General features: G+C 36.0%; 1 protein-coding gene across 12 annotated transcripts in view; it reads right to left on the bottom strand.

Annotated features, from left to right (window-relative positions):
• DTNA (dystrobrevin alpha) overlaps nucleotides 1-14,959 on the bottom strand; it is a 135,979-nt gene that overhangs the window by 20,829 nt on the left and 100,191 nt on the right. For 4 of the 12 annotated variants that reach the window (XM_026699222.2, XM_026699220.2, XM_026699224.2 and 1 more), the window contains exons 11-13: nucleotides 8,851-8,928; nucleotides 7,824-7,916; nucleotides 723-810 (exon numbers count right to left, since the gene is read on the bottom strand). In XM_026699222.2, the coding sequence (XP_026555007.1) occupies nucleotides 723-810; nucleotides 7,824-7,916; nucleotides 8,851-8,928 (259 nt within the window). The remainder of the gene's footprint in view (nucleotides 1-722; nucleotides 811-7,823; nucleotides 7,917-8,850; nucleotides 8,929-14,959) is intronic. The other 8 variants (XM_087931219.1, XM_087931218.1, XM_087931220.1 and 5 more) reach the window with 2 other exon arrangements.

Below are 14,959 nucleotides of genomic sequence, written 5' to 3'. Positions count from 1 at the left end.
CTAAAACAACAAAACACTGAATAATGAAACAGCATAACTTAAACACTTAAAAACTTACAGCTATAGGACACTGAAGGGCCTAAATACTTTTCACAAGCAGAAAATGAAAATGTGAAGTTTATATGTTTGTACAAGCATACTATACTAGTGGGTTTTATTAATTTAGTAACCATACAACTGGAAGGACGTTACTCCAGGATACCCAGAACTAGTTCAACAGCATGAAGAATTCTAACTTCTAAAAGAAAACAGATATTTCAGGAGGAATACATGAAAGACTGCCACGGTTGCAGCTATCCACTATCTGAGACAATTCTTTGTTGCCAAATGGGAGGGCTTGTACCAATTTTTCTTTAACTATATTTAGATTCATTAGATGCAAACAAGCATATCCAAGGGAAAAGCTAATTTTAGAGTAAGATGTGCCAGACTGCAATTACAAGGACTGTCTTGGCAAAGGTTTTTATTTCTATATATATATATATATATATATATATATATATATATATATATATATATATATATATGTTTTCTGAGGTTCTCATGGGTATTTGTATGTGGATCTTTGGTTGTTCGGTTTTCTCCCGAAAACTTCGAATCTTACGCGGGAGAAAACCCGAACAACCAAAGATCCATATATATATATATATATATATATATATATATATATATATATATATATATATAATAAAACATCTTTCCCCCTAATTAAAATTACTTACTGATGAAGTAGTCTCTGCTGCCAGTCTTGCTGCATACCGGGCGATCAGTCTGTGTTCTTCATCTAGACGGTTTGGGCTGTCAAGTAAACTGTTACAGGAGAAGGGCAAGGAACAAAATATTAATATAAATGTTAAGAGGATAATGCTCCTTAACTTATACAGAGAAATGATAGCTGTGATGGTGATGGCAGGGGAGACATGATAGAAATTAATAAGATCATGGCAAAGAGGGAGAAAATGGACATATAATGTTCTTCTACAACCTTGTAACCCTAAATCAAGTGAAATAGTTTGATAGCAATTAAAGAAAATTAAGTAATGTGAAGAATTCTCAGCTGATGAAAAAGGTACAAATTACTGACTTTAGTGACTTTACAAAGGGATTAGACAATTTCATAATGATTAGATTATCCAAAGGCTACAATCATGCCATCAAAAAGTACCTGCCATAATCAGAAACAGCATGCCTCTAAAAAGGAGGTTTTTTGTCAACCTTGGTAGGGGTTTTTCAAAAGTTCTTGAGTGGTTACTGCTGGGAAATAGGTTGCTAGAACAAAGGATGTCTACAGGGTATGGTTTAAAAATGTCAAGATTGTGTTTGCAATGATGTGTTTGAAGATCCACCTATTTTTCTGTGCAAATTATCTCTCTCCCTCCTTCCCTCCCTCTCCCTCTCTCTCTCACACAGTTCCAATGGCACTATCATGGCTAATGGCCATCTTGATTTTTTATGTATACTCCTAGATGATTGAACCACATCTACTACAAATGTATTAGGACTTGACATAAATAAATAAACCAACAAATAAATAATACATGTATCATTATACCATCCAACACACCTAGAAGGAATCTATTTGGAAAGGCAACTGTAACTCAGCACTTTTGCCATCATTCCTAAACTTAAAATTGTTCTGTCACTTCTATTTCTCAAAGCAAATATTTTCCCCTCTCCTAGCAAAATTTAAAAGTCAAAGCATCTTCTTTTTTCTTAAAATAAAAGCATAAAAGCATAACAATGATAATTTGGATTTCAGCAAATTAAAAAAAAATTTTTCATCCTTTTTAGTTTTGTTCATTCTAGTGTGCCACTATGGTAAGGATTATGAAAAGATAATGCATATAATTTATTTGTAACAATGAGAAACAACTACATTTTAGCTATTATTTTCAGGATAATGAGCCTATATCTGTAATGAAGTTTTCATAATAAACTAGACAACTTGTGAACCGCTGGGCCATCCTTTCAGATATATTTTCTCATCTAAATAGAGAATGGAAGTCCAAACCTCTGCCACAGTCCGGCCATCAACCGCAATAATGGTATTCCCATTGACTTTTCCCCTGTAAGCTTTCCAGGCTTTCTTACTAAGTTGTGGGAAAGTGTCAGGGAATGTTGCAAATGAGGATTACGAGACCATAGTAAAATATTCAACCTGAACATTACTTCTCTGAACCTAAGACCAAAGATATGCAAATAAGCTTTTAACTAGCAGGTAAAGTAACACTGAAAATTCTGAATGGAGAACGTATATAAAGGCTATGGGATACATATTGTTCTTTATCACTCTCCCCCAAAACACATCTGCCTGAATTATGTGGGCATGCACACTCATACAGATAATTAACAAATAGATAAAATAACACAAATAAGGGTTATAGTAATGCATTAGGCTGAAAAGGGGGTGCAATTATTCAATGGTGTAGTAATTGTACTACATTTCAACCTGATCAGGAAGAAGAATTGTTAACTTTGCTGTTACTACTGCCAGATATTCCAAGGCAAAAAACAAACAAACAAACAAAAAACACTAACAGACCAAAGATTATTCACATAATTCTTAAAGCTACTTGATGGAATAAAACAGCAGGAAAAGCTAAATACTGCAACTCCAAATAAAAACCAGTCCGTTCCTTTAGTGCTGTGACACTTGAACATGCGAATTTATCTTGCTGCCTTTGGTTTGGTGGGAAATTATACGATGCTGCTGTGATATACACACAATAAAAAAGACAGGGTTACAAATGAGATATTTCTCAAATGATACAATGGTAAGATTACAGAATGGGACTAATTTGTTCTTAATCAGTTCAGGTGATTTATGTCTGTTAATGTGCCATGATAAATTACATCCATACTTCAATAAATACAAGGCACTGTGCTCTGAAGGACATTGCAAAAACAACAGCTAAAAGCAAGCTGAAGCAAACTATTTTATTTCTGAAATCATCAGATTCCCAAATGACTGTTTGGCTATGTATATTAATAGATTAAGATGAGCAAAGGAGCTCCACACTTGAAAATCTTTCAGATTCTGAATTCTTCATACCAGCAACTGCTGGTTTATAACATGTAACAGCAGCCAATGTTTCTCCTGGCATCTTAGATGATCCTAATCCCTTAATGCTTCTCAGTCCATTCAAAAGAGGCCTCATAATATACAAAATCCTGAATTTCTTGTGCTCTTTATTTCTATGAATATGCATTTCTATTTTTTTCACCCAATAGCATTTCTTTAAAGAAGTCAGCGCATTAAGAGTTTACATATTGGACCACATTACGATTTAGAAAAGATAAATGGATGGATATAGAGATATAAATTAGATATGGAAGATACAGATATAGATACAGATATAAACAAATGTGTCTGCCTATTTTACTGTTTACTGGGCTCCAATCATAGTAGATTCCTAAATGGTGTACATATTCTATACAGCAATCCAATTAATTAAAAATAATAAATAAAAATATTAGCCCAAAGATCTCAGGGATCATTAGTAACAATTCACATGCAGCTAATTCTTCTGCAGACAAGAACAAGATCATATGTCCCAAACTCACAAACACAAGAACCAATCTAATATCTGAATGAGTGGTGTTGCAGAAATGGGAGCAGCAATTGAAGAAGCCTTGCGCCATGGCTTCTGCAGATGACACTCCCTGAAAAAGTGCTTTCTTCCTGATCTTAACAGATGAGGAGAATTCATTGAGAAGACATGGCTCCAAAGATACCCAGGTCCTAATCTACATAGTGGTAGTGCTAATGAAAGTGACAATACCAAAACCTTAAATTGCACCAGGAAGCAAATTGGTAAATAGTGCAATTCTCGGAGCAGTTATACTGTGAACCGATCAATAGTCATCTGCCTCAGCCACTTTTCTGGACAAGTTGAAGTTTTTCAAGTCCTCTTTAAAGAGAGTCCAAAGTAAAAGTATTGCAGTAATCAAAGAACAGGTAACCAAAGCATTAAGTAAAAGTGATCTGGAATAACTTCTTGAGGAAAGATGGTACCTGATGCACAGGATAGCACTGTGGGAAAGACCTCCTTTCACAGCTGCTACTTTCTCATCAAGCAGTAGCTGTGAGAATAGAAGGACCTTATTTTATGGGCCAATTCTGACTGGCAAAACATGATCCCATTCAGAATTAAAGATCAAATGTATCTGAAATCACAATGTTTCTATACCACTTGTTGGGATTAAGCCTAATCATGTTTGTCTCTATCCAGATGCTAACAGCATCTTCTAGACCCGTGATGGCAAACCCATGGCATTTGTGCCACAGGTGGCACGCAGAGCCATTTGTGCCGGCACGTGAGCTTCAGGCAAACTTACCTCATTGTGCATGAGCGTGCCTCACAGCTGATTTTTCACGGGTCTGAGGCCTTTTTCGGCCTCCCAGAGGCTTGAGGAAGGCTTCTGCAGGCTTCTCAGGATGAAAACTAGGCCCATTTTGTCACTTCCTGTTTTTTTGGAAATATTGGAAGTGACGAGACAGGCCTAGTTTTCGGCCTGAAAAGCCTGCAGAAGCCTTCCTCAAGCCTCTGGGAGGCCAAAAAAGGCCTCAGACCAGCGAAAAATCAGCTGTGAGGTGCAGTGCAGGTAAGGGGGCGGAGGGGGGGGGTTGCACGTGCATGCATAGGAGGCATGGGGGTTGCACATTGCCTTCTGGGTGCTGGCATATGAGCGAGCGTGTGCAAGCGCGCACACAATTTTTGGTACATAAGTCCCAAAAGGTTAGCCACCACTGTTCTAGACCCTGGGGCATTCCTATTCAGTTGGTATAGGATTCCATATTAATGATTTCTGACTTCAAACTAATGGATTATCTCCCCTCACCTTCTTGCAGCTTCATGTACATATCAATAGAAAGAAAGCTAAGATTTTTCTCCATCTTCCTGAAATTATTTGGAAAGAAGAGAACCATCAAACAGCATTGCCTTCTACCCCAACCCTTGCACACAGTTTCTATATGCAACATGAAGGCTTCTGAGCAATTAAACAGTAGCAAGGCAGTCATCCTTCCCCTTTGTCAGTCTTGCCAGAAATCCTCCATGGGAGCAATTGCTATGGACTTGTTTCCATATTATGCAGGGCAGAATCCAGATATTATAGTGTGCAGATAATTCATTTCCTCCGGAGCTCCTGAGAGATTCATATGCTCTCAATAACTTTTTGTTATTTTATTATAAAATGAAAATTACAGCTAAATATCCAAACGTTTTATCATGTTTTCTGTGATATACAGTCATGCATGAAAAACACATTTCTTCCCTGAAAATCTAATCTTTATAAAATGACCATAACACAGTATTACCCTTCCAAAGATTGAGAGATGATCAATCTAATGTGCTGGGCAAGAGTGGATGGCTGACCCCTGGGAATGTAGATTCGAGGAATGTTGCAAATGTTGCTGCTGCTCAAAAGCAATGAATATAGATTTGAAGGCACATTGATGTTCAGCTTGTTTTTGTTGTTGTCACAAAGTCATGTCTGACCCATCACGACCCCAAGAACAACATTCCTCCAGGCCTTCCTGTCCTCTGTGTTCAGTTATCTTATAGCAAAGTGCAACTATTCACTTGGACTAATGCTCGGGAAGAATGTTTACATATTTTATATGTCCTTGAAAGACCAGGAATAAATACTGATCCAGGCAAAATGGTGCCAAATGATCCCATTATGTTCCTGGTGGTCTGTACCGCAAACAGACTTTTTGCCCCAGGGTGATTTGATGATAGCCATACCTAACTAACTGAAGGGACGCAGTGGCTCAGTGGCTAAGACACTGAGCTTATCGATCAGAAAAGTTGGCAGTTTGTTGGTTCAAGTCTCTAGCACTTTGTAACGGAGTGAACTCCTGTTACTTGTCCCAGCTTCTGCCAACCTAGCAGTTCGAAAGCATGTAAATGTGCAAGTAGAAAAATAGGGGCCGCTTTGGTGGGAAGGTAACAGCACTCCATGCACCTTTGGCATTTAGTCATGCCAGCCACCTGACCATGGAGACATATTCAGACAGCGCTGGCTCTTCGGCTTTGTAACGGAAATGAGCACCACCCTCTAGACTAGAAACGACTAGCACATATGTGCAAGAGGAACTTTTTACCTTTATCTTATACCTAACTGATACATTTTACACTATGGCTGTTCTGTATGGCTAAGTTGTTGAGGAAAGGATATTATTGTTTCCAAGCACACTGATTCACAGGATGAAGTTGGAGTGACCAAACCCCAATCTATAAAGTACAATGCAAAACAGGGCTGGACTTTGCATCACCTTATTTTTGTGTAAGACACCGGTCTTGTTGACCAGAAGGAAGGCAACTTGATTTACCAAAGTTAAAAAATTCAGTTTATGACTATCTGAAGGAGATACTTTGGTCTAGCAATACTGGTATGTTTGAAAAAGAAACCAAAAGTCAGATGAGATGAGAGGATAAGACATCCTTGCACAGTTCTAAAGTATTTTAAAGAAGAGATGAGAAAAGTTTAAGCAAGCTAAAAAAAAAAAACCCACTCCAGAAAGGATGAAAATTTTTTTGGATAAAGCAATGTGATGATCAGTTCAAGGACAAATGATGTTGCTGATGTTATGACAACTGAAAAACAGAAAAGTTGGGATTATGTCTACTTGCACAATATGTGAAGGGACAGGGATCCCACCAATGAATTCTATAGACTCTAGAAGAGTCTCAGTATGGCTGTATGCAAACACATAGATCAACAGTGTGAATCAAAGAGACCGTGATGAATTACCACTTTGACCGATGTCGATTTTCTTCACTTTTAATGACTGAACACTCCCTTACACACTTTTGTCAAGAGAAAATCCTATACAATCTAACTGATATAATTTTAGAATTGAGAAAAATAGGCAGAAATCTCGGCTAAGCCATGGGCTTATTAGATGCCTGATCAACAATTGCATCTATTTCTCAAGGTTAAAGTGAAATGTAAGTAACAAAAAGAGTGGAAAACAATTACTTGCACGTTAAAAACACAACTTAAGCAATTATCGGCAACATTACTGTTAACAGTTTCATCCCCAATTCTCCAAGTACATCTGTATGTTGAATCTGTATTTAACATAGCTTTTTCAGTAGAGGTTTTAATTTTTTGCTCAGAAGTCACTCCCATGTAAAGAAGTGTGTGCTATGCATTATTTGTAGATCAGGAGTTTGAAAACTTTTTTGACCTGACAGTTATAGTTGCCCCATGAATGGATATATTCTAAAAAGAAAGTAGGATCAGGGTAAAGTAGTAAGTACTAGGGCAAAATAAAAATTTAAATATAAATTAAATTTGTAAAATACAGTTAATATTACTGAATACTCATCAATAATTATAATTATTCCTTGTTTAATAATCTATCCTTTGTAAATTTAAAATCTTAATTTTTAAAAAAATTAAAAGATGTAATTTGGCAGCAAATATTGTAGGGGTTGGGAGCTACAACCAAATATTTTTCAGGTACTCAGAACATTAAAATATTCCTAAACTGTCTCACATAGGGTCTTTGTACCCCAATTAGTATGTTATTAAGATAAATGAATCCCATTGAATATAATATTTATAATACATGAATGATTGCATCATAAGCATTAATGCAAATCAATATTCATGGCAATAATTCTAATCAAGGCAACTATTTATGAAATTTAGCATGCTGTGGTACAGTAATAAAATGGAATGAGAAGACCAGTTCAATCAAGTCAGATCTGCTCCATTCTTGAGGAATCTCCATTCTGCCATAACTTGGATGATCAGGCTTGTGTCCCTCTTCTCTAGAGACCCCACCAAGGCACCCAGCCTGCACTAACCGTGAGGGGTTGTTCTGGAGCATGTTGACATACAACCCAATGAGAACATGTTCATCAGCCAGCCTGTCTGCAACATCGAGGCTATACTGTAACCTGAAACAGGGTTGAGGGGAGGAGGGTGTAGTCCGGACAGACAAAGAGAAATAAAACAGAGAAAGCAGGAGCAAGTAAGAGTGCGAAATGGGAATTTACAAATGCGCAGTCAAATGTTCTTCAGTTTGTTATCAAACCCAACCATTGCAGGTAGAGCTCAGGACAGAACTTAAGACAGCAGGCCTATAGAGCAAAGGTATCAATTTGCTAGTATAATGCATACAGACCACCTACAAAGTTTTATAGGACAATGATACTCAAGGACATGCACAAACTAGCCTAGGATTAGTACTATTGTGAAGCATAATGTAAACAAAAATCTGACAAAAATTCTGGAAATCCTAAGCAAATATATTCAGAAACAATTTCAATAACAGATATTTTACTATAGTGCTAACCTTTATAAGCAGAATAGTCATGTTAAATGGTTCCCAGAAATGAAAACTTTCAAACAGCATGCAGATTACATGTGAAAAGGCTTATGCCCATAAAATATTCTTTACATAAGGCAACCTAGTGTACCAGAGAGAAGGTAAGGTGGATCATCTCACTGATATGGTAGGTTTTCAGTGGAGAAGATTTTTTTTAGGAAGGAACAAATATACAATTTCTTCAAATGCAGGTTAAAAAGACAAAGTCCTAGGAACGGTATATTACATTATTGAATTGCAAAAACAGATTCGCTATTTACGATAAGCACATAATATGAAGTTTGGATAGATACACAGCAAAGTGTAGAATTATATTTTAAGAGATTATATTAGAAAATCATTAAAATTGTATAACGTGTGTATGTGAACACACCTCATTCCTCTGGCGCGCTAATTAAAACTATCTATGGTTATACGCTTCGTAAAATATGTAATATATTGAAAGGAAAAGGCATTTACTTTAGTTGTGTTAGTATATGCTACTAATGCTTTTTGAAACTTACCCTTTGCCTTTCAAAAAACCTGGAACAGCCCTAGCCAGCAATTTGTCCTGCTCTACTTCATTATTCTTGTAAGGAGAGCTAGTTAATAAGACAATAAATATTGATAGCTAACTATTACTGAAACTTCTTCATTAACTGAAACCTAAGTAATTAATAACAAAAATTATGAATGGCTACTCAAAACTAAAAATGCTTTTCCCAGTACAATATAACCTCATCACAGGATTGCAGTCTAAAACTATAATTATAAAAACTAAATATTGTATAAGTGTAAAACAACTTGCGACACTTTTCCTACAGAATATTTTTCACAACTTTAAATGCACTGCCCACTAAATGATAACAATTTTGGAATAACTTGAGAATAGCGTACTTAAATAAAAACAGATTCTAAAAATTATTTAAGAGTTGCAAACTAGGCATTGTATATGGAACAAAAGTGAAAAATACTAACTTTTAAAAATCTTTTTTTTAACATAGGATTACTGCAGGAAGCATGAGAATGCAATAAAAACACAGTTCTTTTTGTTACCATAGAAAAATAACCTTCCCACATTCAAGAAAATCATTTCATTTCTTAATGCAGTTCTGAGAAAAAATATAAAAATAGATTTTAAATGAAATGTGTTATAAAACCTTGCCCCTGTTTCATTTTACTACATTCCTATTTATCACTCCCAAAGCAGACTTTTCATGACAATTACTGGATACAATTTGCATTATAGGGAAACTATATATGGCTGTATGTCATTCAAAATAGTGGATTCCTCAGTTTAAAACATACTAGAAGATGATATAATGAAGGGAAAAAAAACTTTATCTAATGCACAATGCATTTAGTCCCAAACAAACTTTATATTTATTTAATCCATCTCAATCTGCAGCTACCACATTAATATGATGTAGACTTAAATTTTCATGAGTCCACATCATTACAGCACTGACATCTAATTCAGGAGATGTAGATGATTCCAAGTGCCATGAAGCAGGTTTCAGTATGAACAGAAGTTCTATTTGTGCAGAGGACAAAAGTAGGACATCCTTTTTTCATTTATGCTAGGAATATTTATTTATATATAAAGAGAAATTACGATGTACCCAAAGGGCAATTATCTCTCAGAAGCGGATCACTTCATAGGAACATTAGTATCTCCCATAATGTGTCATGATAAATATAACTAAGAACAGAGAATAAAATGAAGTGTAAATTCTCTCTGATTTCTAAAATATCAATATATTAATTCAAAATTAAATGCTAGTGTTTAAAGGCTAATTCTTTCTGGTATGGATATATCAGGTTTCCAATATAGCCAAAATCTGCAAGTGAATTGAGATGACCAAACTGAAGACATGATCAGAGTTATTCAATCCCACTTTAGAAATTTAGCAGAAAATATTTTAAGCCTTTTAGAATTTGACATTAAATCTGCAGTTTTCTTTACTGTTGATGGATATCATGGATTCCAAACATTTCTTCAACATGGTAGATTTAATCTCTTTCATATGTTGCGTTCAATCCTGAGGCATAATATAGGCAACAAGCCAAGACTCCAGAATACTGAAATGCTAAGAGATTCTGACATCTGCCTAGTCCATTCCAGCATCTTACTACTAACATAAAGTAGAATTCAGCAGCATTTTACTCAACATGATGGAATCTCACTGTAACTAATAAATTTAATTGTTTTTCAATAAGATTCCAAATTGCACGTGTGTGTGTGTGTATGTATATGTAGATAGATATATAGATAGGTAGGTAGGTATAGAGATAGTATAGGTATTATACTGTAAATATACTGTAGATATGTAGGTATAACACCTGGGAATATCACAATGCAGTGATCAACAGTTAGATACTGAAATTAATTTCCTATTAAGCAATGGAGGAGAGCTGCATAGTAACAAAATATACAAAGTACAGAAATTAAAATAAAGGAGAATTTAACTTTCATGAAGGGAAAAACCACTATCTACTTCATATGTTTCAGCATGCCATTTATCTCATTTTCATTTCAAACACTTGTCCTATTATTATAGCAAAATGTTTATTTTCAAATACTATAGTAAGAAACCTACTGTCCCAGAGTTCTATTTAATTCTTGATGATACAAGTCATTATCTTCTTTTACTAAGGGAGCGATATAGACTAACCTAGCACTGCATTAATTAAATGCTTTGTATCATACAAATAAAGCTGATTTCTATAACATAATTTAGGACTCAAAATACAGTGAAATATTGCAGATGTTATTTAGCTGAAATGGGATCAGATTAGAGGTGGTATTCAGCAGGTTCTGAGCAGTTCTGGAAAACCGGTAGTGGAGATTTTGAGTAGTTCAGAGAACTGGCAAATACCACCTCTGACTGGAGATTTTACAGTATCCTTCCCCTGCCACACCCACCTAGCCACGCCCACAGAACCAGTAGTAAAAAAATTTGAATCCCACCACTGGCATCAGATCAAATATCTCTTTTCTCAGGCATCAGCCAAAAGCTAAATTACAGTTGGGTGTTTGTGAGATTGATTGAGTTCAAGCAGAAATTGCGAGAAAGTATTTGGTTTTTAATTTTGATGTGTCTGTTTGGGAGCTTATACCATGTTTTTCAACAATTTCCTGCTTTAACAGATAACAGATAACATTAACAGACAATCAGAGTTGGGAGGGACCTTGTAGGTCATCTAGTCCAATCCCTCGCCCAAGCGGGATACCCTACACCATTTCTAACAAATGGCAGTCCAATCTCTTCTTGAAAGTCTCAACTGATGATGTTCCCACAATATCCGAGGGCAAGTTGTTCCTTTAAAGGGCAGGAAAGTATGCCATCAAGTTTTAGCAATAATGTGCAAAGAGGAATCTAACGGCTGCAAAAAGATAATTCAAAGAGTAAGCCTGATGACTGGCTACTTCTCCTTTACTTCATAACCTTCAGATGTAATGGAGGCAGCTGGGGTTTCTGGGAATTGCTCTGAGTGATGCTGAAGAATATCAGATAGCAAAGACTGAATTGGCTTAATTCATTATTATTCAGGTTATCAGTATCTACTGGAAGTTAATTAAACGCATTCACTGTGTCCTCATTTATTTTTAAGTGCAGACTGGATAGACTGTTGCTTAACAGCAAGCTCCATTATACTGCTTCTGAATTTTCCTGTTCTAAATTCAGAATACTGTTATTTTATATATATTTACACATACAAAATATAGACACTCAGAAGAGTTATGTTGCATTTTGAATTCTGTCTATAATGTTTTATCAGACTTGAAAGTAGGCTGTTCCTTCATTTGATTTCTTTTTTGTGGGTGGGTGTGGGGTGTGTACTGTGTAGTAATATGTTTAGAATAATTTGAGGCAATATGAAATAATACAGGTGGATATATGCATGAGAATGGAGAAAGGTTAGCCGTATATGTTTAAAAAATGATAACCATGATGTCATTTGTGAAAAAGCATACTGATTTACTTATACTGCAGTCCTGTACTAGTTTATTTGGAACTAAATTTATAGAGTTAATGGACAAATTCCCTGTTAAAAATATATATAGAATTGTGATCTTAACTTTATGAAATGTCTATCAAATCTGATTCAAGTCAGGTACATTTTACATATGGAATATTATATGATTCTTTGAAAAATGAATAGATTTTAGAAGAATTATTATTGTACGGGTAAGCACATTAGATGGGTAAGATCAACATAGAATAGTATATTCAAACTTTCAGCATGCAAGAATGCTCGGCCAGCTATTTCTAAGAATCTCAAAAGTAGGACATTGAGGATATTTAAACATAATTGCTGCAGGTGTGAATAAGACGTGTATCTTGGGAATTCCTCTGAGAAAATAACTATTGGAAGTAAAATGAAAGACACCATTATAGGATTAATCAAACTGGATAATTGAAGGTAGAAAATATGTATTTACCACATTTCTAGGACACCCAGACAACTCTGGACAGCTTTACAAATGCAAAACACAATAAAATATAAAACAATATAAAACCAAACATAAAAAATAACAGGTATATGGAGGGAAACCGCTAAGAGGCACAATATACAATCACTACATCCATCACTGAAAAAGGACTTGCCCAACCTGCATAACCCCAAGCTTAAAGACATAACAAGGTTTTTAGAAATGAAGGCTGGCAAGGAAGATGAGTATGACACTTGGCAACCAGTGAAATTCACATAATAGGAGATAAGAAAAATCCTTAGAACCAGGAACACCAAATACCAGACTTGTTAGGATTGAACTCAACCCTGTTCATCCTCATCCATATCTCAACAGCTTCCCATGCACTTGGAGAAGTTTTTACAGCATTGCTTGGTTTGCTAGTGGTTGAGCTTTATAACTGGGTACTATCTATATGCTGATGATACCTGATGCCCAACTGATGACCACAGCAGAAGTTAAACAGGAGGGCAAAAACTATTGAGCCCTGAGCCACTGCACAAAATTAGGGCTTTGGAAGTCAACCTCTGTTCTCCTATCAACACCAACTGTGACCATTCACAGAGAAAGGCAGAGTACCATTATAATACTGTGTCCCCCATTCCCCTGCATTATGAACCCCTGCAGCTGGTTCATAAGGATAGTTGGACTGGTGTTAGCAAAAAAACCAGTTGACCTACGAGGGCCAGGTTGTTTGTAGCATCACTATTCCAGCCTTCCCAGAACTCATCAAGTTCTGTCTTAGTTTCTATGTCTCAACCTGAAACTTAACGGAAAAGAGTCCAGATAATACAAGATGGTTGGCAATTGGGTGAAATTTTCCAAGGAGGTTGGATTTAGCAATATCTTAACAAGGAGAAGCACTACACACTTTGACACATGGGGGTAGATGCCACCAAATTGACTCAACCACCTATCCTCTCTGAAGTAGCCTTCAGAAAACATGGGAGGCAAGGCAAGGCAAGGCAAGAAATAGGTAATTGGGTTGGCAAACCTCAAGAGTTTATCCATTTCCTCAGAAGTCACAGGACTATACATGTTCCTCTTAACTGAGATAGTTCATACTTACATCACCTCATTTGTAACTTCCTGGTTAGAGATCAACTTTGAGCAAATCTGAGTGATTTACTCCACTGGATACCTAGAGTATTCCTCATAGGGGCCCAAAAGATGGTCTTTTGGTTCATCCCTGCCTATCAAAAAGTGGCATAACCAAAAAGGGCAGTGCTCTGTTAACCAGATATGAGAAGGGAAGAGAAATAACCATATTTCACCACTCTTATTACTATGATGCTATCCTTAATATGGGTTACTACATGTGATTGGTTGGATTTGCTCTCCATTTTCCTTTAATAGTGTTCTAATGTCTCTTCTGAAGACATTTTTCTGGAATTTCAGCTCCTGGAATTCCTCTGAGTACCAAAGAACCTCATAGGAACAATGTAATCTAAGGCTTCAGTCATCCACCATGACCTCTACAGACAATTCAACAGATCCTTGGGCAAAACCTCAAATACTATTTGAAACCTTAATGAGTTCATTAGGTGCTTTGGGTGGGCTAATTGAAAAGGCCCTACCTCAAGGGGAGCACTAAAAAGCAATTAGAGGGTTAACTGACTATGTTACAGGATTGAAAGTGATGTCTTCAGATCAATTTCCAACTGTCCTGAAATAAAAATTAGAATCTCTGTGATTTCTGTCAAGGTAACTAGTCTCTCAATAATTTGAGACAGATCCATGGTTGTCTTGATGGCCATGGACTCAATACTCTTAGGAGCAACCATGGTTCTTGATGATTTAACTGCCAAGCTAGCCATGAAATCCAATAGCTCAGGCAGGGATGTCACCATGCAACAGAGAGGCGAATAGAGCAGTAATAAACCTAGCTGCTTCCTGGAATGCAGCAAATCCAAATCCTTTGTGTATGTTGTGCCATTATCAATAATAATAACAAGTACTATAAATTGCCCATACCTAGCATCAGATACTAATTTATTGTAACTACATTGTGCATTTGAATCCTTACCTTGTACAAAGTGTAAGTAACTTAAAAATTGGAAATTTCAAATTTAACTTGGAATTATTTTGAAACCCAATTCAAACTACAAAAATATTTTTTAAAAAACAAGTCTTCTTTGATTAGTATTCTTATGGAA

The sequence above is a fragment of the Pseudonaja textilis genome, chromosome 3 (assembly GCF_049901715.1).
Source record: "Pseudonaja textilis isolate UNSWEBS1 chromosome 3, rPseTex1.2, whole genome shotgun sequence".
Classification (NCBI taxonomy): Eukaryota; Metazoa; Chordata; class Lepidosauria; order Squamata; family Elapidae; genus Pseudonaja; species Pseudonaja textilis.
This window is presented reverse-complemented; position numbering and strand designations above follow the sequence as displayed.